The following is a 23790-nucleotide window of genomic DNA, read 5'->3' on the forward strand; positions in this document are numbered from 1 at the left end:
ATGGTGCCGCCTCTCCCTCCGCGCGCTCTATGGCACCGCGTGCTCCCTGCCCCGGCCCCGCCCCCCTTACACGTCCTGCGGTCACGTGGCAGGCGGGAGGGGGGGGCGGCGCTGCGTGCGTGCGTGCGTGCGTGCGGGAGGGGGGGAGGGAGGGGGCGGCGCCGAGGAGGGAGGGAGGAAGCCGGAAGCGCCGGAGCCTCGCGCGGGGGTCGGGCCGGAGCGCGAGGGGCAGGCCGGCCTGCGAAGGCCCGGACGGGGCAGCCGGCCAGGGATCGAGCGGGGCAGCGGGCGGTGAGTGAGGGGAGGAGGGAGGGAGGGGGGGCTCTCTTCCTTTCCTGGGTGGGGGGGGGTCTTCCCCTCCGCCCCCTCCCTCTCCCCTTTTCTTGGGGTCCCCGCCCCCCCTTTCCTTTGGGGGAGGGGTCTTCTGTTCACCCCCCCTTCCTGGGGGGGATCTTTCCCCTCCTGCTTCTCCTTTCCTGTGGGGAGGGGGCTTCTTCTCTTCCTTTTATGGGGAGGGGGGCTTCTCTTCCTGGGTCCCTTTCCTGGGTGGGGTGGGGGTCTTCCCCGCCACCCCCTCCTTCTCCCTCTTTCTTGGGGTCTCCGCCCTCCCTTTCCTTTGGGGGTGGGGTCTTCTCCCCCTTCCTGGGGGGGGATCTTTCCCCTCCCTCTTCTCCTTCCCTGGAGGGGGGGCTTCTTCTCTTCCTTTTATGGGGAGGGGGGCTTCTCTTCCCCCTCTCCTCCTCGTCCCTTTCCTGGGTGGGGTGGGGGGCTTCCCCGCCACCCGTTTCCTTCTTTGTTGGGGTCCTCTCCCTCCCTTTCCTGGAGTGGGGGCTTCTTCTCTTCCTTCCACTTCCCTTTTATGGGGAGGGGGGCTTCTCTTCCCCCTTTCCTCCTCGTCCCTTTCCTGGGTGGGGGGTCTTTCCCACCACCCCCACCTTTTTCCTCTTTCTTGGGGTCCCCGCCACCCCTTTCCTTCTTTCTTGGGGTCCTCTCCCTCCCTTTCCTTGGGGGGGGGGTGTCTTCCTTCTTCCTTCCCCGTCCCCTCGCCTTCCTTTTATGGGGAGGGGGGTCTTCTCTTCCCCCTTTCTTCCTCATCCCATTACTTTCTAGGGTGGGAGGGTGGGATCTTTCCGTTCCCCCCCTTCCTGGTGGGGGGGAGGGGATATTTTCCCCCTCTTCCGCTTCTCCTTTCCTGGGGGGAGCGGTCTTCTCTTCCTTCCACTTCCCTTTTATGGGGAGGGGGTCTTCTCTTCCCCCTTCCATCCTCGTCCCTTTCCTTTCCTGGGTTGGGGGGGAGGGCTGTCTTCCCCTTCTTCTGTCTCTTCTTTCCTGGGGGAGGGGTCTTCTCTTCCTTCCCTATCCCCTCTCTTTCCTTTTATGGGGGGGGGTCTTTTCTTCTCCCTTCCCTCCTCGTCCCCTTCCTTCCTTTCCTTTGGGGGGGGCTGTCTTCCCCCTCTTATACTTCTCCTTTCCTGGGGAGGGGTCCCTCCCTTTCCTTTCCTGGAGGGGGGGTCTTCTGTTCCTCCCCATCCCCTTTCAGTTCTGGTGGGGGGGAAAGGTTTTCTCTTCCCCCTTCCTTGCCCTTCCTAAGGGGTCTTCCCTTCCCCTCCTCATTCCCTCCCCTTCCTTTCCTATGTGTGTGGGGTCTTCTCTTCCTTCCCCGTCCCCTCTCCTTCCTTTTATGGAGGAGGGGGTCTTTTCTTCCTCGTCCCCTTACTTTCCTGGGGGTAGGGTCTTCTCCCCCTTCCATTTCTGGGGAGGGGGTTGTTTTCTCCCCTCCTGGCCTTCCCCTGCCCTACTTTCCGGACTTGGCACCCCTGGAAGGGGGCTCTTTCCTCTTTCCTCCCCCTTCCTCTTTCCCTAAGAGGTTTGCCTCTCCTTCCCTCCTGCCCCCAGTGGTTAATCACCCCCTCCCCAAATATTGTCTGCTTATTTTCCTCTCCCCCCCGCCCAATGATAGACAGGTGGGCTCCCACCTCAGCCCCCTTAATTTCACCCCTTCTCCACCCCCACCCCAATCCATGCCCCCCTTTGGCGTGCTTTCCCTCTTCCTTATTGGAAATAAATACTGCCGCCCCCCCCCCAAGCTAATCCAATCCTCTTTTTCATTTCACTTTCTCTTCCGCTTTGCGAGTTTCGTTGGTTGGTTTTCTTTTGCTTTTCCCTAATTCTTGCTGCTTGATTTTCCAACAGCATTTTTTTTTTTTAATTTGATTTATATGCCGCCCTTCTCCGAAGACTCAGGGCAGCTTACAATGCGTTAAGCAATAGCCTTCATCCTTTTGTATATTTATACAAAGTCAGCTTATTGCCCCCACAAACTGGGTCCTCATTTCACCTACCTTAGAAAGGATGGAAGGCTGAGTCAACCTTGAGCCTTGGCGAGATTCGAACCCTGCAGTAATTGCAGGCAGCTGGTCTTAATAAGCTTAATAACAGGGTGCCTTAAACCCCTGTACTACCAAGGCTCTTTACCAAGCATTGCCCCCCGCCCCCCACCTCTCTCAACCCCTTCCTCTTTAGGATATCCTTCAGCCTCCCTCTTCCCCTTCCCCTTCCTGGCATGTTGCTTCTGGGGGTCTCCACCGCCCTGCAAGGCCTTCGAGAAGGGGGGGGGGGCATTGGTGGATGGCCCAGCACCTGTTTCTCTTATAAACAGCCGAGTCTCGGTTTCAAATCCTGCTGCTTTTCACCCTGGGGTTAAGCCAGAGAAGAGCCTTGGTAGTACAGTGGTCTAAAGCACCCCTGTTATTAAGACCAGCTGCCTGCAATTACTGCAGGTTTGAATCTCCCCAGGCTCAAGGTTGACTCAGCCTTCCATCCTTTCTAAGGTAGGTGAAATGAGGACCCAGTTTGTGGGGGCAATAAGCTGACTTTGTATAAAATATACAAAAGGATGAAGGCTATTGCTTAACGCATTGTAAGCCGCCCTGAGTCTCCGGAGAAGGGCGGCATATAAATCAAATTAAAAAAAAAAAAAAAACCCTTTCTGGGTTTTATAGCCAGATGTGGTTTGGCCCGCTATAAATTCACTTTTTATGTTGTTGGCATCCTGACTGTCTCGGACTTGTCCTCCGCTGGGCCTTTTATCCTTTTTAAACTTTCTTTGCTGGCCAAATTGGTGCTGGCTGACTTGATTTTGAAATCAGCTTTTATTGCAGTGTTTCTCAACCTTGGTAGCTTGAAGATGGGTGGACTTCAACTCCCAGAATCCCCCAGCCAGCAGCGCTGGCTGGGGGATTCTGGGAGTTGAAGTCCACCCATCTTCAAGCTTCCAAGGTTGAGAAACACCACTTTATTGTGTATATTGGAATTTGCTCCCGGTTTTTCAAGCTGCTTTAATCTATGTCCAATTCCCCAAGGATTCCCACAGTACCAAAATGACTCGGAGATCTAAAATCATGGCTTCGCCCTCCCCAATTGAAGACAATATAGGTAGCCTCTGCTTAAGGCAGTTTGTTTAGCAGCCGTTCGAAGTTACGACGGCACTGGGAAAAGGGAACTATTTTTCACACTTAACGACCGTTGGATTTACATTTGAATTTTTTGACAGCTGACTCACCTTTATGACGGTTGCAGTGTTCCCGGAGTCACGTGATTTCCCCCTTTTTGCGAACCTTACGACAAAGTCAGCGAGGAAACCGGATTCAATTTATTTATTTACTTATTTATTTATTTATTTATTTATTTATTTATTTATTTATTTATTTATTGAATTTCTATACCGCCCTTCTCCCGAAGGACTCAGGGCGGTGAACCGATTAAGATTTCATATACATATACTAATATATATATATATATATATATATATCATATTCTTTCTAGCCAGGTTTTACCTACGTAAGCTAAGATGTTCTACAGCTTACGTAGGTTAAACCAGGCTAGAAAGAATATGCACATAAAAGCCTACGAAAAAGAAAAAGATAGATAGATAGATAGATAGATAGATAGATAAACATATATATATGTTATATTAACTTAACAATCTCATTTAACAACCGCAGGGCTTCCATTAGCCGAGGTGGCAAGAAAAGTCATAACCCGGGACAAAACTTCACTTAACAACATAAACTCGGGGGCTCAGTTGCGGGGTCGTAAGTTGACCTGTGCTGCTAACTTTTAAAAAAAACCTACCTAGCCCGGAGTCAAAAAATAGTTTGAAGGACTGCCTCTGTCTCAACCCTTCTGGTCTCCAGGCCAAAATGCTTCATGGACTTTCCGAATCCTCTTGAAGTTTTGAATGTAGAAAATCTCCAAAGAACTTTAAAAAAAGAAAATCAGGTTTTAATTCTTCATTAACATTTGCTTTCATTTACCTTTGGGGGTTTTAAATTAGGATTTTCCCACCTGAATGTAAACGTGGCTTATCGGTTGAACAAATCAGACACGCAATTCTGTTCCTTTTTGCATTTTTTTTTTTTTAGCTACGTGTCTGCTCGTTTTGCTCTTCTCCCATTTATGGAATGGCCCTTTCCAACTCTCCCTTTAAATTCTCTCTCCCACCTTTTCTGTTTTCTCCCCCCACCCCATTCCCACAAGCTCCCTTTTCCTCTCTTCCCCCCTCCCCCTTTCCCTCCCTAAGACAGTCTTTGCTTCTCCTTGGAAAGTCGTTCATGGGGATTATGAGAATTAAATTTCCTGGTTTGTAACTGCTGGCAGGGACAAAGTCCATTTTACCTGCAAATCTAGTTTTGTGTGCAATGAAAACACAAGGCAGCCTGCTCATCTGAACTGTTGTGGGTTGGGGGAAAGGAGAGCCAGGAATTTGGGGGGGAGGTGGGGGTGGAGAGAAGCAGGGCAGATCCTGAATTTGTCTGCTGCCTGTTGTGAGAATAACTTGGATGGAATGGATTTACTGAGATGGTTTGTAGGAATTTTCTAGTCCCAGCCTTGTAGATTTGGGATATGAGTGGTTTTCTTCCTTAGCCTTGGGAGTCAGCAGCAGAGCATGGTGTCTCTGTGTGTGTTTGTGTGTGTATGTGTGATTAAGCTCTACAGCAGGGGTCTCCAAACTGACAACTTTAAGACTGGTGGACTTCAACTCCCAGAATTCCCCAGCCAGCATGGGTCTTAAAAGTTACTTGGGGAATTCTGGGAGTTGAAGTCCACACAAGTTGTCATGGCTAATGAATTCTGGGAGTTGAAGTCCACCAGTCTTAAAGTTACTTGGGGAATTCTGGGAGTTGAAGTCCACAAGTTGTCATGGCTAAGGAATTCTGGGAGTTGAAGTCCACCAGTCTTAAAGTTACTTGGGGAATTCTGGGAGTTGAAGTCCACCAGTCTTAAAGTTACTTGGGAATTCTGGGAGTTGAAGTCCATCAGTCTTAAAGTTACTTGGGAATTCTGGGATTTGAAGTCCACCAGTCTTAAAGTTACTTGGGGAATTTTGGTAGTTGAAGTCCACACAAGTTGCCATGGCTAATGAATTCTGGGAGTTGAAGTCCACCAGTCTTAAAGTTACTTGGGGAATTCTGGGAGTTGAAGTCCATCAGTCTTAAAGTTACTTGGGGAATTCTGGGAGTTGAAGTCCACCAGTCTTAAAGTTACTTGGGAATTCTGGGAGTTGAAGTCCATCAGTCTTAAAGTTACTTGGGGAATTCTGGGAGTTGAAGTCCATCAGTCTTAAAGTTACTTGGGGAATTTTGGTAGTTGAAGTCCACACAAGTTGCCATGGCCAATGAATTCTGGGAGTTGAAGTCCACCAGTCTTAAAAGTGCCACCAGTTGGATACCCCAATACAATACTTTGTAATGTATTCAACTATTGGGATCTCCCATCCAAAATATATATATATATAAGATGAGGTTTTGTTGTCCTAGCTTGACAGTGGTTTCTTGTTGCAACTTTTTGTTCTGTTTGATCTGCACCGGCTGGTGGGTTCATTTTTTTCCTTCTCTCTGTGCCGATAGAAGAAACGAATCCCCGGTTCCCCCTTCGAAAAGATGAGTTTGGACGCAGTTTAGATTCTGGAGGAAGTCGTGAGCTGCTGTCACAAGGAAGATTCCTGAACTGTGTCCTCTTGAACTTTCTGTTCCTTTCGGAAGGAATCTGTTGCACAGGCCTCTTCTGAACCATTTTTTTGGTTTGTCGTTAGAGCTGGGGAGAATTTTTTGCATTCAGGATAATCGATCGCAGGGGCATCCAGTCCTGGCAAACTTCCTTCGACCGGTCGGAGGTGAAATGTTTTTTCAATCGCGGCCCAACAAATCAAGAGATTTTTCCCTTCAAAAGTTCCCTCTCCGTGCATTCCAGAGGGGAAAAAAAAAAAAAGAAATACAGCGTTTCCCCGAAAATAAGACATCCCCTGATAATAAACCCAATTGGGCTTTTGAGCACATGTGCTAAAATAAGCTCCCCGAAAATAAGCCCTCCCCGAAAATATTTAACCGCATGTACAGCAGTCCCTTGGGAGTTGGGCGGCATAGAAATGCGATAAATTAAATTAAATTAAATGCTCCCCGCCATTTCCTCTGGTTAGGGTTAGGGAGACAGAGTTGGAAATCAGGTAAGACGGCAAGAGGAGCCCCGACTTGCTTCACGCACTCCAAAATAATTTATTTATTTATTTGTTTTAATTTGTATACCGCTCTTCTCCAGCAGGACTCAGGGCGGTGAACAGCCAGAATAAAACAGAACATACAAAATTTAAAAACAGTTTAAAAATAATTAAATATTTTTGGCCACAATTGAGGGACTTTTTATCAGGTCCGCCTGATTCGCCAGTTGCGTCCCTTTCTGGATCGGGACTCGTTAAATACGGTCACTCATGCTCTCGTTACTTCCCGCTTGGACTACTGCAATGCTCTCTACATGGGGCTCCCCTTGAGGAGCACCCGGAGGCTCCAGCTGGTCCAGAATGCGGCCGCGCAGGTGGTTATGGGAGCGACGTGGCGCTCCCATGTGACCCCCCCTCCTGCGCGAGCTGCACTGGCTCCCGGTGGTCTTCCGGGTGCGCTTCAAGGTTTTGGTTACCACCTTTAGAGCGCTCCATGGCATCGGACCGGGGTATCTACGAGACTGCCTTCTGCTACCAATAGCCTCTCACCGACCAGTACGCTCCCATAGAGAGGGGCTCCTCAGGGTGCCGTCGGCCAAACAGTGTCAACTGGCGGCCCCCAGGGGGAGAGCCTTCTCTGTGGGGGCACCTACCATCTGGAACGAGCTCCCCCCAGAGATACGGAAGATCCCGGACCTGCGCACGTTTCGCCGTGCTCTCAAAACTTTTCTATTTCAGCAAGCTGGCCTGGCCTAACTCCCATCTTTTAAATTTTTTAAATTTTTTAATTTGTGATTTTATAAATTGGGTGTTTTAATCTGTGTTTCGGCCGAAATATTTAATAATTTTAAGGGACTTTTTTAATATTTGGATTATCTGTATTTTATCTTGGCTGTTCACCGCTCTGAGTCCTTCGGGAGTAGGGCGGTATAGAAATTTGATTAATAAATAAATAAATAAATAAATAAAACAACCCAATTAAAATCAATTAAATTTAACCAAAACAGTGGGATCAAGCCAGCTCGGCTTGATGAAATAAAATAAATAAGTTTCCGGACACTTCTCCGAAAATAAGGCCAAGCGCTTATTTCAGGGTTCAAAAAAAATATAAGACAGGGTCTTATTTCCGGGGAAACACAGGTAGATAAAGATCAGTGGACAGGTCTGTTGTATTTTATGGCCCCCCACCTGTGCCTCTGTTCTCTGCCTCTTGGAAGGATTTTATTGACACCCAAACAGATGCCGGATCTCTTTTTTTTTTTTTTTTTTTTTTTTTTTAATTTGATTTATATGCCGCCCTTCTCCGGAGACTCAGGGCGGCTTACAATGTGCTCAGCAATAGCCTTCATCCTTTTGTATATTTATACAAAGTCAGCTTATTGCCCCCACAACTGGGTCCTCATTTAACCTACCTTAGAAAGGATGGAAGGCTGAGTCAACCTTGAGCCTGGTAAGAATCGAACCTGCAGAAATTGCAGGCAGCTGTGTTAATAACAGGGTGCATTAAACCTCTGTAGTACCAAGGCTCTTAAAACCGGCGTGCCCGGAATTTGACGACGGGGCTGGTGTCATGGAACAATTCTGAATAGAAGTTTGCTGCAGGCTTTTGGCAACGAGAGCGGAGTTGAAACGGCACGGCGGTGCGTTTCCCAAGCGCGCCGTTTATTGCGCAGTCCTGCCACCTCTTGTTGAGATCCATATGTCATATTTCAATTATAGCCTCTCTGTTATTCGCAGTGAGTCTTCCCCGCTCATACACGCCCACGCGCTCACGGTCACCAAACGCATCCCTGGAGGAGGAAGACCCCCCCCCCCCCGAAAAAAAAGTCATGGTGTGGAGCCTTTTAAGCAGCTGTGGCTAGGAAGAGGGAGCTAAGGCAGAATCTTGAAGCTCCTTTAGGCACACGGAAACAGTGGTTGCAATACACGAGCCTTGATTTGTTGTGCGTGTGTGGTCTAGAACTTAGCCTAAATGGTTTTTAATTGGGATTTTAAATTTTATGGATTTGGGGGTTTCAAATTGGGAAGCTCATGATTTAATTCTTTTTTAATTATCTTAACTTTTGTATTTGTATGTTTTTTTTAATTTTGGCTGTTCACCGCCCTGAGTCCCCTCTGGGAGAAGGGCGGTATACAAATTAAATTAATAAATAAATAAATAATAAATAAATAAATAAATAGAACCGCAGCTGCAGGGAGTCTTCGACTTACGACCACAATTGAGCCCCAAATTTCCGGTGCTAAGTGAGACATTTAAGTGAGGTTTACCCAGGGGTGAAATCTACTTACCTTCCCTACCAGTTCGAAAGTGTGTGCGTGCGTCACATGCGATTTTGGACCCTCTGTGGATGCGGAAAGCCGCCTGTGCATGTGCAGAGGATAAAAAACAGGTTACTTCCTGGTTAAAACCAGGAAGTAACGACATCCGGGCAGGTGGGTGGAGCCTCGCACTGCCAACACTACCGGTTCTCTGAATTACCGCCGTCGCTACCGATTCAGCCGAGCCAGTGCGAAACGGTAGTGTTTCACCCCTGGTTTTATCCCGTTTTGCGACCTTTCTTGCCACGGTTGTTAAGTGAATCGCTGCAGTTGTTAAGTCGTTGAGTGCCTTCCCCCTTGATTTTGATCCTGTGATGATTATGAGGTGTGAGAAAAGGGAGGGAAGGAGGGAGGGAGGGAGGAAGGAAAGAAAGATGAAAAGTGTAGGGAGGAAAAAAGGAAGAAAGGAAAAGAGGGAGGAAAAAGGAAGGAAGAAAAAGAGGAAGGAAGGAAAAGAGGGAGGAAAAAGAAGGAAGGAAGGAAAAGAGGGAGGAAAATCGAAGGAAGGAAGGGAAAGAGTAGGGAGGAAAAAAGGAAGGAAGGAAAAGGGAGGAAAAAGGGAGGAAGGAAAAGAGGGAGGAAAAAGGAAGGAAAAGTAGGGAGGAAAAAAGGAAGGGAGGAAAAAGGAAGAAAAGAAAAGAGGAAAAAAGGAAGGAAGGAAAGAAAAGGAAGGAAAAGAGGGAGGAAGAAGGAAGGAAAAGAGTAGGGAGGAAAAAAAGGAAGGAAGGAAAAGAGGGAGGAAAAAGAAGGAAGGAAGGAAAAGAGGGAGGAAAATCGAAGGAAGGAAGGGAAAGAGTAGGGAGGAAAAAAGGAAGGAAGGAAAAGGGAGGAAAAAGGGAGGAAGGAAAAGAGGGAGGAAAAAGGAAGGAAAATTAGGGAGGAAAAAAGGAAGGGAGGAAAAAGGAAGAAAAGAAAAGAGGAAAAAAGGAAGGAAGGAAAGAAAAGGAAGGAAAAGAGGGAGGAAAAAGGAAGGAAGGAAGCCATCCATCCACAGGGGCACAGTTGTTACAATGCAGTATTGCAGGCTAATTCTGCCCACTGCCAGGAGTTTGATTGTAACTGGCTCCAGGTTGACTCAGCCTTCCATCCTTCCGAGATGGGTCAAATGAGGACCCAGATTGTTGGGGGCAAGAGGCTGACTCTGCAAACCGCTTAGAGAAGGTTGTAAAAGCACCGTGAAGCGGTATATAAGTCTAAAGGCTCTTGCTCCTGGAGACTGCAGTAACAAGCTCAAGCAAAAGCCTTGTGGTCAAACGGTCCTCCTCCCTTTTCCAGGGGCTCCTGACCAAGCGGATGTCATGCTCAGGTGCGTAACCTTCTAACATGGAAGACGGAGGTCAGAGAGAAGTCATCGACTTGAATAGTTTCCGGAGCCATCGAGGGAAAGGTAAGTTCTCGAGTAGTTCTCAACTTCCGGCCACCGGAATTTCTGTTGCTAAGCAAAGTGGGTGGTGAAGTGCCTTGCGCAAGGAAATCTGGGAGTTGAAGTCCACAGGCCACGAAGGCCTGTGTCCACCTCTGTCCTGGGATTTCCCCTCCTGCCTTATTTCCATGCAAGCTCGGGCCACGTATTTCAGTCTGGAGTTGGAAGGACGGACACCATGCACGAGCCGCCGCGAACCTTCTTGTCCTCCTTTCAGATAGGATTAACCACCGAGACGAGGGACTCATCACGATATCCGACTCCTCGGACGAAGACTTGCCTGTGATGTTGGACACACCTGTTCGCCAGCAGTGGGAAGATGAGGATGATGAAGACGTGGTCATCTTGATGGAGGTAAGGTAAAGGTAAATAAGGTTCCCCTCGCACATATGTGCTAGTCGTTCCCGACTCTAGGGGGCGGTGCTCATCTCCGTTCCAAAGCCGAAGAGCCAGCGCTGTCCGAAGACGTCTCCGTGGTCACGTGGCCGGCATGACTCAACGCCAAAGGCGCACGGAGCCCTGTTACCTTCCCACCAAAGGTGGCCCCTATTTTTCTCCTTGCATTTTTTACCTGCTTTTGAATTGCTACGTTGGCAGAAGCTGGGACAAGTCACGGGAGCTCACCCCGTTACGCGGCACTAGGGATTCGAACCACTGAACTGCCGACCTTCCGATCGACAAGCTCAGCGTCTTAGCCACTGAGCCACCGCATCCCTCTCTTCTTGAAATATAAGGGGAGGGGGGGAAGAAGAATTATGAATTTCTCCATGGTATTTTCTAAAAAAAAAAAATCTTTTCAACAGTGCAGAAAACAAAACAAAGAAAAAAACTCCCATTTTTTCTCTTGCAGTTTGGTGAAGGAGCTGAGCGTTTTTCCCAACGATGAGTTTCATAACTCCCGAATACTCTTGAGTTCAGGGCCTTCCCAAACTGATTTTTGTACGTTTTCCAAATAGGCTGCAGCTAAAATTGGGTTTATCTTAGACTAATAATCGTGGCTAAGCCTTAATTATTAAACCACAGTTTGGTGCATCGGCTACAATTAGCCAGGGTCACACTTTGCACGAAACCTCAAGCAAAATTGTCTGGTGTGTAAACCAGGTGCAAAGTTTGAGGAATGTCCCAAGGCTTAAAGCAAAGCACAGTTTTCCGCCTGCATTCTTGAAATGCCAGATTGCTGTTTTCCAGCTGCTTAAATGTTCTTTGAGCTGATGAGAGGTTTATTACCTAAAATTCATGACATGCATCCCAGCTGCTTTTTATTCTTTCCTCTGAGATATTTTGACAAGTGGGAGCTGTTGGACCAGAAGGTCAAAGTTGTAATTTTAAAGGGCTGCCGCAAGCAAAAGTTGTGCCTTTTTTTGTGTGTGTTGCTGGTAATTTTGTTCTCTTTGGTTCCAGAAGAAATTAAGACTATCCAGGTAGCATAAATTTGTAATTCTCTTTTTTGGGGCGTAAAGATTTATTTGCGATCCTGAAAAATAAAACAGGATTTAGAATACACCTTTTATTCAAAACATCCCAGAACAGCACCGAATGGTATACAGGTATACAGGTAGTCCTCAGCAAATATCCATAAATAAGTCCTGCAGGCTTAATGACTGCAAATGTGGCCCCAAAATGCAGTCACATGATTCCAGGGGAACCTGGCCATCGGGAACTCCGAATCAGGGTTGTAAATCCCATTCTCAAGGTGGGTTGTAGTTTTACATGGTGGCTAAGCAATTGGATTTAAATTGAGAACTGCTTACTGTATTTTTCGGACTATAAGACGCACCTAAATTTACAGGAGGAAAACAAGAAAAACAATAAGTTTTTGGCCTCCGTGCGTCGGATTTCCGCCCTCCCAGGTCCCCAGAAGTACTCTGCAGTGCTCTGCAAGGCCCATTTTTTGGCAAAACCAGGCCTGTTTTCACCCAAAAATGCACCTGGTTTGGGCCTGCAGAGTGGTTCTGGGGACCTGGGAGAGTGAAAATCCAATGCATGGAGGCCAAAAATACACGTCGCCCTCCCAGGCTCCATTTTCAGCCGCAACAGCCTCCTGCAGCCCTCTGCCAGCAAAAACGGAGCTGCAGAGGGTTGCAGGAGGCCATCGCGGGCGAAAACGGAGCTCGGGAGCCCGTTTTTGACTGGCAGAGCGTTCAGACCACTACAGGCGCCCCCCCCCCCCCCCGGACACAAGTGATGTCAAGCTGGCCACGCTCAGCCCCCCCCCCCCCAAAGGTCAAACACAACTCTAATCCAGCCCTCAAGGAAATCGAGTTTGACACCCCTGATCCAGTGGTGGGTTCCTCCCAGTTCGTTCCAGTTCGGCTGAGCCGGTAGCGGTGACGATATGACGTCACCGAACCGGTTCTCCCCCCCCCCGCCCTTCCACCCACCCACGTTATTCTTACCTTTTATTTAGTCCCACCCCCAATCTTTTGCTGCCTCCTGAGTCCCAGCTGATGACTAGAGGGAAAAAAAACTGTTTAAACTCTTGCCGTGGGGCTTCAAAGGGCCGCCCTACAGCTGATCAGTGTTAAAAGCAAACAAATGAGTCGGGTCATAAGTGCGAGGACTGATCGTAAGTGCGAGGACCTTCCAGAAATGACACTCTTCAGCTCTCTGAGTAGTCCCTATACACATAGCCGTGCCCACCCGGTCACATGACCAGCTAGCCATGCCCACCTAGCCACATGACCTCCAAGCCACACCCACAAAATAAGCCACGCCCACAGAACCGGTAGTAAAAAAAAATTTAGAACCCACCCCTGCCCTGATCTAGACAGGAATTTTAGACCTAGCCCCTATTTCCAAAACGAATGACGAATCTAACTCTTCTCTCTCTCTCTCTCTCTCTCTCTGCCTCCTTGTAAAGACAGCCACCAAGAAATTCCTGCGGCCCAACGTCATCAAGCCCGCCGCTCCCTGGCAAGTCATTAACAAGACGGGGGAAGGGGGATCTAACGGCGAAGTGGTGGCCCTCCCTCACAAAGACCAGAAGACCAAACCCTCGACTTCTCCGAGGTTGCCTGGGACACGGCGGAACTGCCCGAAGACCGGAAGTGCTGGACCGGGCAGACCGAGCCAGACCGAAGTCTTGGAGTTACCCGATTCTCCGGATCCTGTTGACCCCAAGGAGGTCAGCGAGACAGAGGCCGGGCCCAGTGTGGTTCCGAAGAGAGAAGTTGCCCCGGAGGTCATTAATTTGGAGGAAGTGAGGGCCGATCGAGACAACCAAGAAGAAGAAGAAGAAGAAGAGAGAGATCGGAGGGTTCAGCCACGGCTGGCGCCCAACCTCGGGAGGGTTTTGCACTGCGTCCAGGAGAACATGCGGCTGGATCATCCGTACTTCCAGCCGGCGAAGAAAGAGGCACGGACTGGGGTCAATCCTCTTCCTTCTCAGCCGGCGCTGTTGGAAAGAGATCTGGGACCTTTGCCGAAAGTATACCAAGGAGAGATCCCCGGGCCGGCTTTCCCCAGGCCTGAGCCTCAGCAAGATGGAATCCCAGGCCCTGCTTCCCCTCAACCAGCTCACCCCCCAGAGGAAAACGGAGGCCAGCAGGCGGTAATAAACGAGCAGGCCGGTCCAGCGTTTCCAGTCCAAGGGTCGCTGGATACCAGCGCCGGTGAGCTTCCCAAGCAGACTGCTACTCTACAGGAGAAAGACCTCCTTGTCTTACTCACCCGAGAAACGGTAAGCCTTAACGGTGGCTTGAGCCCCGGTGGTTTATATTATTTTATTATTTTTTTTAATTATTATTTTTTATTTTATTTTTTATTTTATTTTATTTTATTTTATTTTATTTTATTTTATTTTATTTATTTTATTATTTTATTTTATTTTATTTTATTTTATTTTATTTTATTTTATTTTATTTTATTTTATTATTTTATTTTATTTTATTTTATTTTATTTCGAATTTATATACCGCACCTTCTCCCGAAGGACTCAGGGCGGTGTACAGCCAGATAAAAACCATACAATACAAACATCAAAAACAATTAAAAAGATATATATTAATTTGGCCCCAATTTAAAATAACAAACCAATTAAAAATATTTTAAAAATATATTAAGTTAGAATGCCACCTCTGGCTGGCCCCAGGAGTGGGGAGGGAACGGGGATTTTGCAGTATCCTACCCCTGGAGTGGGGAGGGAATGGGGATTTTGCAGTATCCTACCCCTGGAGTGGGGAGGGAATGGGGATTTTGCAGTATCCTTCCCCCAGGAGTGGGGAGGGAATGGGGATTTTGCAGTATCCTTCCCCCAGGAGTGGGGAGGGAATGGAGATTTTGCAGTATCCTTCCCCCAGGAGTGGGGAGGGAATGGGGATTTTGCAGTATCCTTCCCCCAGGAGTGGGGAGGGAATGGGGATTTTGCAGTATCCTTCCCCTAGAGTGGGGAGGGAATGGGGATTTTGCAGTATCCTTCCCCTGGAGTGGGGAGGGAATGGAGATTTTGCAGTATCCTTCCCCTGGAGTGGGGCGGGAATGAAGATTTTGCAGTATCCTTCCCCTGCCACGCCCACCAAGCCACATCCACAGAACCGGTAGTAAAAACAATTGAATTGCACCACTGGATTCACCCACCCTTCCTCTTTTTCTAGGAAGCCCGGTTTCCAGACGCAACGAGAGAGTACATCGAAGAGCTGATACAAAGCAAAAACTGCAACGACTTAAACATGTAAGTGTAAAAAAAGCCGGGTGTGGAGTCAGCCCTTAAGCCAGCGAACCTGGCCCAGAACTCGCAGAGTTTGTGGCCAGCTTCCCTTCCTTGCAACCCAACCGAAGATGATTCTGACGTCGTGTCCCAGCTCTCTCGCCTGAACCTTTTGTTTTGGTCTAGGCCAGGGGTGTCAGACTCGATTTCATTGCAGGCCGCATCAGGGCTGTGTTTGACCTGAGGGAGGGGGAGGGGCAGGGGGCGTGGCCAGCTTGACATCACTTGTGTCAGGGACACCCGTGGTGGCCAAGTGCTAAGGTAGACCCTCCCTCCTTCTCATTATAATCTTCTCTTCTCTTCTCTTCTCTTCTCTTCTCTTCTCTTCTCTTCTCTTCTCTTCTCTTCTCTTCTCTTCTCTTTCCTTCCCTCTTCATTCTCCTTTCTCCTTCCTTCCCCTCTTTCCTTATTTTCCCTTCCTTGCTCTCTTCCCTTTTTTTTCTTTGTCTTTCCTCTTCCCCTTTCTCCTTTCCAGTCCCTCCTTGCATGCTCAAGTGCAATAAGAGCCTTGGTAGTACAGTGGTCTAAGGCACCCTGTTATTAAGCTGGTTATTAAGACCAGCTGCCTGCAATTACTGCAGGGTTCGAATCTCGCCAAGGCTCAAGGTTGACTCAGCCTTCCATCCTTTCTAAGGTAGGTAAAATGAGGACCCAGTTTGTGGGGGCAATAAGCTGACTTTGTATAAATATACAAAAAAGGATGAAGGCTATTGCTTAGCGCATTGTAAGCCGCCCTGAATCTCCGGAGAAGGGCGGCATATAAATCAAAATAAAAATAAAAAAAAAATAAAAAAAAATAGGGGAAACATTCAGAGTCAAGTCAGCCTTCTGTCCTTCCGAGGTGGGTAAAATGAGGACCCAGATTGTTGGGGGCAAGAGGCTGACTCTGTAAACCGCTTAGAGAGGGTTGCAAAGCACTATGAAGCGGTATATAAGTCTTATTGCTATTGCCCTTCCTTCCTTCCTTCCTTCCTTCCTTCCTTCCTTCCTTCCTTCCTTCCTTCCTTCCTTCCTTCCTTCCAGAATGCAGTATTGCAGGCTAATTATGCTCACAGCCAGGAGTTCGATCCTGACCAGCTCTCAGTTGACTCAGCCTTCCATCCTATTGCCATTTCTCCTTTTGTTTTGCTTTTAGTTTGTTTTGCTAGCTCCGTTTGTGCAGCCAGATCTAAGCACCCCGCGGCCCCGATGAGACTACCAATCGGATACCCCAAATCTCTTAGCCCCCCTCCCCAACCACCATGTTGTTGGAAGTTGTGGAGCATTTAAACTGCTTTTAAAGCTTAAAAGCTTATATGTCAGTGCGTCCCAGCACTGACATATAAATAAAGGGAAGAGAAGCCTGAACTTTTGCCTGCTAAATCCCTTTGAAGATTCTGTCTCCTCGGAGATGGGAGAGGGGGGAGACATTCCTGTGATCTGACGAAGAAGGAATCGGGAAAGTGACTTGGAAGATAGTCAATGAGAAGCAGAGAATTGGGGATCGGAAAGGGAGGGATTGGGGGGCAAAGGTCAGTACTGACCGCGAAAGAGCCAGGATCAGATCGCCGTGCTCGAATAAAGAGAAAATTTCCTTAAAGATCGGCAGTTTGGAAATTCATTTATTTTGAGATAGCATCGAAACCTGACAGCTTGATGGCCCAAAGGGAGATTCTCCAAAAGGCAGCTCTTTCCAGAGGTTCCCATCTCCTTTTGCTTTTTTTTCCAGACTTTGCAATTTTCTCCTGGAAAATCCAGACTATCCAAAGAAGGAACTCAGTATGGTTTTAAATCCAAACAGCAGCCTCCTTTCCAGCCAAGACGAGACAAAGGCAAGTGGAGATTTTTCCTCTGTTTATAATCCTTCGTTTTTTACAATCCTTTGTTTAGTGACTGCTCGAAGCTACAGTCGCCCTGAAAAAAAAAAGGAATTTATGGCCAGTCCTCGCGCTTACAGCCGTCATAGGGTCCCCCAAGGTCACGGGATCAGAATCCAGGTGCTCGGCAATGAGCCTGGACTTAACGATAGTCGGCAGCCATCGTCCTGGGGTGTGGGTGATGCCCGTGGATGAACTTTCCCAGCCGGCTTTGGACGAGCAAAGTCAATGGGGCAAGAAGGATTCGTTTAATGCCTGCGTGGTTTGCTTAACCACCGTGGCGGAAAAGGCTGTAAAAATCGGGCGTGGCTCATTTAACAACCCTGGTCCCAAATGTAAGCCATAAGTCGGGGGCTACCGGTTTGTATCTTCAGAACTGCCTTAAAAATTCTAACGTGTACCTAAGAAAGTTTACCTAAAAAAAAAATGCCTAACTTTTCTTTTCTTTTTTCCTCTTCTTCCTCCTCCTCCTCCCTCTTCCCCCTTCTTTTTCTCCCTCCTCCTCTTTTTCCTCTTCCTCCTCTTTTTCCTCTTCCTCCTCTTTTTTCTCTCTTCCTCCTCCTCCTCACTCCTCCTCTTCTTCCTCCTCCCTCTTCCTCCTCCTTCCTCCTCCTCCCTCCCTCCCTCCTTCCTCCTCCTTCCTCTTCCTCCCTCTTCCTCCTCTTTTTCCTCACTTTTCCTCCTCTTCCTCACTCCTTTTCCTTTTCCTCTTCCCCTTCTTCCTCTTCCTCCTCTTTTTCCTCCCTCTTCTTCCTCCTTCTCCTCCCTCCTCCTCTTCTTCCTCCTCCTTTTCCTCCTCTTCCTCCTTCCTCCTCCTTTTCCTACTCCTCCTTCTTCCTCCTCCTCCCTTCCTCCTCCTTCCTCTTCCTCTTCCTTTTCCTCCTCCTCCTTCTCCTTTCCTCCTCCCCTTGTTCCTCTTCCTCCTTTTTCTTCCCTCTTCTTCCTCCTCCTCCTCCCTCCTCTTCTTCTTCTTACTCCTCCTCCTCCTCCTCTTCCTCCTTTAGGTGCCTAAAGTGGACTATTTTGACTTCTCCAAACTGGATCCACTCGACCAGCGTTGCTTCATTCAAGCCGCTGACCTCCTCATGGCCGACTTCAAAATGCTGAGCAGCCAAGACATCAAGTGGGCACTCCACGAACTCAAGGGACACTATGCAATCACCCGAAAGGTTCTCCCCCCCTCTCTCTTCTCCCCCTCCTTTCTAGGAACACCCCCTCCTTTTAGAAGCGCAGCCTGGGCTCAGAAAAGAAATCCCTTGGGAGCCCGGAATTCAAAGATTACCTCTGATATGGGTAGTCCTCGACTTACGACCACAATTCAGCCCCAAGTTTCCACTGCTGAGCGGGACCGTTGTTAAGTGAGTTTGGTTCCATTTTGTGACCTTTCTTGCCACGGTTGTTAAGTGAATCGCTGCGGCTGTTAAGCGAGTAACACGGTTGTTAAGTGAATCTGGCTTCCCCGTTGACTTTTTGCTTGTCAGAAGTTGGCAAAAATTGATCGTTTGAACCTGAGGACACTGCGACCTGTCATACATACGGTTGCCAAGTGTCCGAATTCTGATCACATGACCACAGGGACGGACGCAACTGTTGTTAAGTGTGAAAAATTGTAATGTCCCTTTTTTTTTTCAATGCTGTTGCAACTTTGGTCACTAAATGAATGGTTGTAAGTCGAGGACAAAAGGGACGCGGTGGCTCAGTGGCTAAGACGCTGAGCTTGTTGATCGGAAGGTCGGCAGCTCAACGGTTCGAATCCCGAGTGCCGCGTAACGGGGTGAGCTCCCGTGACTTGTCCCAGCTTCTGCCAACCTAGCAGTTCGAAAGCAGGTAAAAAATGCAAGTAGAAAAATAGGGACCCCCTTTGGTGGGAAGGGAACAGCGTTCGTTCCGTGCACCTTTGGCATTGAGTCATGCCGGCCACATGACCACGGAGACGTCTTCGGACAGCGCTGGCTCTTCGGCTTTGAAACGGAGATGAGCACCGCCCCCTAGAGTCAGGAACGACTAGCACACATGTGCGAGGGGAACCTTTACCTTTACCTAAGTCGAGGACTATCAGCAGAGAAAAGCCTGTGAAACTTGGGTTGGGGGGAAGCAACTCCAACCGCTCTGGATAATTCTGGCCATCTCTTTCCTGTTTATCAAAAAGCATTTCACTGCCTCTCACATTTCCCAGACAAATAACCGTAGCTGAAAGGAATAGTGCAGAAAACCTCGATTCCCAAGAGCAGGGCAGTCGGCAAAATCCAGATAGCAGCTTAATGATTAAAAGCGTTAAGAGCCCATAACGTTAACAGACTCTATTAATATTAATCTATTTCTGCATTGCTTACCTCTCTGCGTATCAGAGGCTCGGCTCGGGTGATACTAAATGCACAATTCCCGACTGACCAAATGCCGTTGTAAACAGAAAGTTTTCATTTACCTCGAGTTTTCCTTTGCTTTATTCTATCTATGACTGCAGTCAATTCTTTCCAAATCTCAGGGCCTTCAAGTGATTTCCACGTAAGATCCCAAAGCAGGTAACACTTATATACTGCTTCATGGTGCTTGACAGCACACTCTGAGCAGTTTACGGAGTCAGCCTATTGCCTCCAACAATCAGGGTCCTCATTTTACCCACCTTGGAAGGATGGAAGGCTGAGTCAACCTGGAGCCGGTCAGGATCGAACTCTTGGCAGTCGGCAGAATTAGCCTGAAAAATTGCACTGTAACAAGTGCACCACTATGCCTGCCTGCCTGCCTGCCTGCCTGCCTTCTTTCCTTCCTTCCTTCCTTCCTTCCTTCCTTCCTTCCTTCCTTCCTTCCTTCCTTCCTTCCTTCCTTCCTTCCTTCCTTCCTTCCTTCCCAAGCAATAACAGACTTACATACCACTTCATAATGCTTTACAGCACAATAAACTGTCTACAAAGTCAGCCTCTTTGCCCCCAACAATCTGAGTCCTCATTTTACCGACCTTGGAAGAACGGAAGGCTGAGTCAACTTTGAGCCAGTCAGGATCGAACTCCTGGCAGTGGGCAGAATTAGCCTGCAACACTGCATTGTAACAACTGCACCACTATGCCTGCCTGCCTGCCTTCCTTCCTTCCTTCCTTCCTTCCTTCCTTCCTTCCTTCCTTCCTTCCTTCCCTACCTTTCCTTCCTTCCTTCCTTCCCTACCTTTCCTTCCTTCCTTCCTTCCTTCCTTCCTCCCTCCCTCCCTCCCTCCCTTCCCAAGCTATAGCAGACTTATATCCCACTTCCCAGCCCTCCCTAATCAGTTGACAGAGTCAGCCTCTTGCCCCCAACAATCTGGGTCCTCATTTTACCAACCTCGGAAGGCTGAGTCAACCTGGAGCCGCTCAGAATCGAACTCCTGAAGCGAGCAGTGAGTTCCTAGGCGAGGGTAGCCCATTGGATTGATTCCAGTGGGTTCAGATCAAGCCACTGCCACCTCCCTGATGTGTTTGGCTCCAGTGAGATTCTGTTGTGTCTTCCATCCAGGGCCGGTGTTCATTTAGATAAGCCGCCAACCTAATTGGCAGCAGCTCCTCCGTACCAGGGTGCACCCCGCTGGCCTATGACCGTAATAAAGATTGGATTGATATCGTGTTTGTGCAGGAGTGTCTTTGTGCAGGAGAGTCCTTTGCAGAGGGATTGAAATTAGTTTAGGGAAATTAGCGGTGGGGCCTTCAAGCATGGGGGTGCCCTCATTTTTCATGGGATAAGGTCTGCCCTTTCCACTAAAATGGGGTGCTAAACTTCTCCAGCCTCCAGAAGGAGCACGAGAGAGAAACTTGGATAAAGTTACGTATTGGCTTGGCTTCCATCGACAATTTAATTATAAGCAGAAATGAACGGATTCTCTCTCTCTCTTTTTTTTTTTTAACAATCGTTTTATTTAAAACAAAGCCTACAAAAACCAACGCAAACTAATAAAAAGTTAGAAGCAGGAGAAAGTAGGAAGAAAAAGGCCAGAGAGAATAAAAACAGAGAAGAGGTTTCCCAGTTTCCTTTGCAGCAAATAAAAAAATTCAATTACAAAATCATCTCTTTATCTGCGATGGCAGGGGAAAAAAGAAACCCCGCTTGTTTAAATTTTCCAGGGTGTGTTTTTTTTAAAAAAAATCATCAAAGCGACAAGTCATAAATGCATCCCCTCGCATCTCCTCCCCTTCATGCAAAAGTTCTATAACTCGGGTTTCCAGTAAATAAAGAAATGCAGATCACTGTACATGTAAAATATAAATGTAGATCCTTTTTTTTCCTCTCTGATCAAAGACGTTAATTTAGCCATCCCTAGAAGCTCCACCTTCAGATGACTTATTCTGCAGTTGTAGGGATAATAATTTTCTCCCGCCCCTGTAAAAAGTTGACACTTGGTTTACAACCTTTCAAAGGCGCAGCTGCACCTGGGATTTTTTGAGGAGGGGAGGCTGCCCAAGGCTTCCCTGCCTTCTAGCATGCAGACTTAAATCCTCCCCATTCCAGATAGCAATGAACGATTTAATTTACATCTGTGGTTCCATCTTCACATCTGGTTTCACGGCTTTTTTCCCCCCCTCCCTCTTCTTTTAGGCCTTTTCCGATGCCATCAAAAAGTGGCAGGAGTTATCTCCCGAAACCAGTGGGAAGCGAAAAAGGAGGAAAGAAATGAATCAGTATTCTTACATAGACTTCAAATTTGAGCAGGGTAAGCGGCTTCTGATGGAGGGTGCTTTTGCAGAGGTGGACTCAAAACTGTTGGTGGCAGCATGTAAAAATAAGAGGCGATTTTATCCAGAGAGATGGGTCTCCACTTCAGGGTTTCAGCATGAATGTTTGAGACAGACTGATCTGGTAGATCTTAAGGTGGGAAGTCTATGCAGATTCTCAGTCCTCCAGGTCATGGAGGCAACTCAACTTCCTTGTTTTTTTCTTTTGAAGACATTTCACTTCTCACTCAAGAAGCTTCTTCAACTCTGACTGGATTGTGGGGAATGGAAGGATTTCCATCGTTCCCTGAAAACCCATCTTTTCCAGCAAGCCGGGTTGGCTTAAGAAGAAATTTTTAAATTCTTTTAATTAATGATTTTTTAACTTTCGGGCCAAAATTTATATATATTTTTAAATGTTTTAATATTTGTATTCTATGTTTTTTATCTTGACTGTACACCGCCCTGAGTCCTCAGGGAGAAGGGCGGTATATAAATTGGAAATTAAATTAAATTAAATTAAATTATACTCCTTGCAGACAGAGCTGGTCATTTGCATCCTTTCAGAGGATCATTGAGGCCACTTGGAGGTTTATCTGTGTCCTCAGGGTCACCTGAGTGGTGCAAATTGTTCCTGTAGTCTGACAGTTTTTTCCTCTGGAAATCCATTCCTACTCTCACATCATTCCAAGGGTGTTCATCTCAAATTGTATAGTGCAAAGTCTGTTGAGATTCTTAGTCATCCAAGATCATGGTTATCTCAAAGGTGCTTTTTTCAGGAGGCAATGGGACTTTCTGGTTTTTTCTTCGGAAGACATTTCACTTCTCATTCAAGAAGCTTCTTCAACTCTGAATGGATGGTGGGGAACGGAAGGATTTGTACTCCTTGCAGTCAGCTGGTCGTTTGCATTCTATTTAGAAAGTCGTTGAGGCTACTGGGAAGTTTATCTGAGTCCTCCAAGTCAACTGAGTGGTGCAAATGAGTGTGGAGCCTTCTTGGAACTTCTGCAGAGAAACCTCCAAGTGGCCTCAATGACCCTCTGAAAGGATGCAAATGACCAGCTGTCTGCAAGGAGTATCAATCCTTCCATTCCCCACCATCCAGTCAGAGCTGAAGAAGCTTCTTGGATGAGAAGCGAAACGTCTTCAAAAGAAAAAAAACAAGGAAGTTGAGTTGCCTTCATGACCTGGAGGACTGAGAATCTGCATAGACTTCCCACCTTAAGATCTACCAGATCAGTCTCTCTCAAACATTCATGCTGAAACACTGAAGTGGAGACCCATCTCTCTGGATAAAATCGCCTCTTGTTTTTACATGCCAACAGTTACAGAGATGAAGAAGCTTCTCGGATTCCGGCTTTAAGGTGGTCTTCATTAAGAGAAGCATTTGATTTTTCCTTTTCTCCCTCTCTCTCTCTCTCTCTCCCTTTTTAACCGTCATGGCTTTCAAACGATGCTCCAGGTGACACGAAGATTGAGAAGCGCATGTTTTTCTTGGAGAACAAGAGGCGCCACTGGAGGAGTTACGACCAGCTCTCCCTCCTGCCCCCGGTGCAGCTGGAGAGGGAGTTTTACGAACAGAAGATCAAAGAGATGGCAGAGGTAGTTACAAGCCCTGGGAGGGAGGGGAAATGGGGTGCGGGTTTTCTTCCCTCTCTTGTACATCCATATCTCCGTAAAATCAAAGGCCGGAGCACTGTAGGTTGAACGTATAGTAAAAAACGGTGCAAAAACTCCTTAAAATAAATTGTGTATTCTGAGTGGGATACACTTGTAATTTGTTTTCATTCATTCATTCATTCATTCATTCATTCATTCATTCATTCATTCATTCATTCAGGTTCTTTTTTTATATATACAATTTTTATTAGTGATTACAAACCTTTTAAGAGACCGAGGGCCCAAACCGCAGCCCAAAATCCACTTATTTATCACAGAGTGCCAACACGGCAATTTAACCTGAATAATGAGGTTTTACTACCTGAAATAATGATAAACAGGGTAGAGTTCAGCTAAATGTTCTAAGAAAACTGTGATAAATCTTATGCCTCTTCATTTCCCCCCCTACATTTGAAATATTACGTTTAGCAACAATAAAAAAGAAAAACTTTTCTAATATCATTTCTTTCCCTCCCTCTCTCTCTTTCCCTCTCTTTCTCTCCCTCTCTCTTCCCCTCCCTCTCTCTTTCCCCTCCCTCCCTCTTTCCCTCTCTCTTCTCCTCCCTCCCCCTCTCTTTTTCTCCCTCTCTCTCTTTCCCTCCCTCTCTTTCTCTCCCTCTCTCTTCCCCTCCCTCCCTCTTTCCCTCTCTCTTCTCCCT

At 47.5% G+C, this 23790-nt stretch overlaps 1 protein-coding gene across 3 annotated transcripts in view; it reads left to right on the top strand.

The window, feature by feature from the left end:
• Positions 1–207: 207 nt before the first annotated feature.
• Positions 208–23790, top strand: part of RNF216 (ring finger protein 216) — a 72454-nt gene continuing 48871 nt past the window's right edge. The window contains exons 1-9 of one of the 3 annotated variants that reach the window (XM_070954879.1): positions 208–291; positions 10091–10202; positions 10456–10592; positions 13099–13917; positions 14831–14907; positions 16652–16754; positions 17804–17968; positions 21357–21471; positions 22935–23074. In XM_070954879.1, coding sequence (XP_070810980.1) covers positions 10139–10202; positions 10456–10592; positions 13099–13917; positions 14831–14907; positions 16652–16754; positions 17804–17968; positions 21357–21471; positions 22935–23074 — 1620 coding nt within the window. In that variant the 5' untranslated portion in view covers positions 208–291; positions 10091–10138. Of the gene's footprint in view, positions 292–9598; positions 10203–10455; positions 10593–13098; positions 13918–14830; positions 14908–16651; positions 16755–17803; positions 17969–21356; positions 21472–22934; positions 23075–23790 lie in introns of those variants that run through there. The other 2 variants (XM_070954880.1, XM_070954881.1) reach the window with 2 other exon arrangements.

The sequence above is a fragment of the Pituophis catenifer genome, unplaced genomic scaffold (genome assembly GCF_029215685.1).
Source record: "Pituophis catenifer annectens isolate HBS135680 unplaced genomic scaffold, rPitCat1.0.hap2 SCAF_16, whole genome shotgun sequence".
Taxonomy (NCBI): domain Eukaryota; kingdom Metazoa; phylum Chordata; class Lepidosauria; order Squamata; family Colubridae; genus Pituophis; species Pituophis catenifer.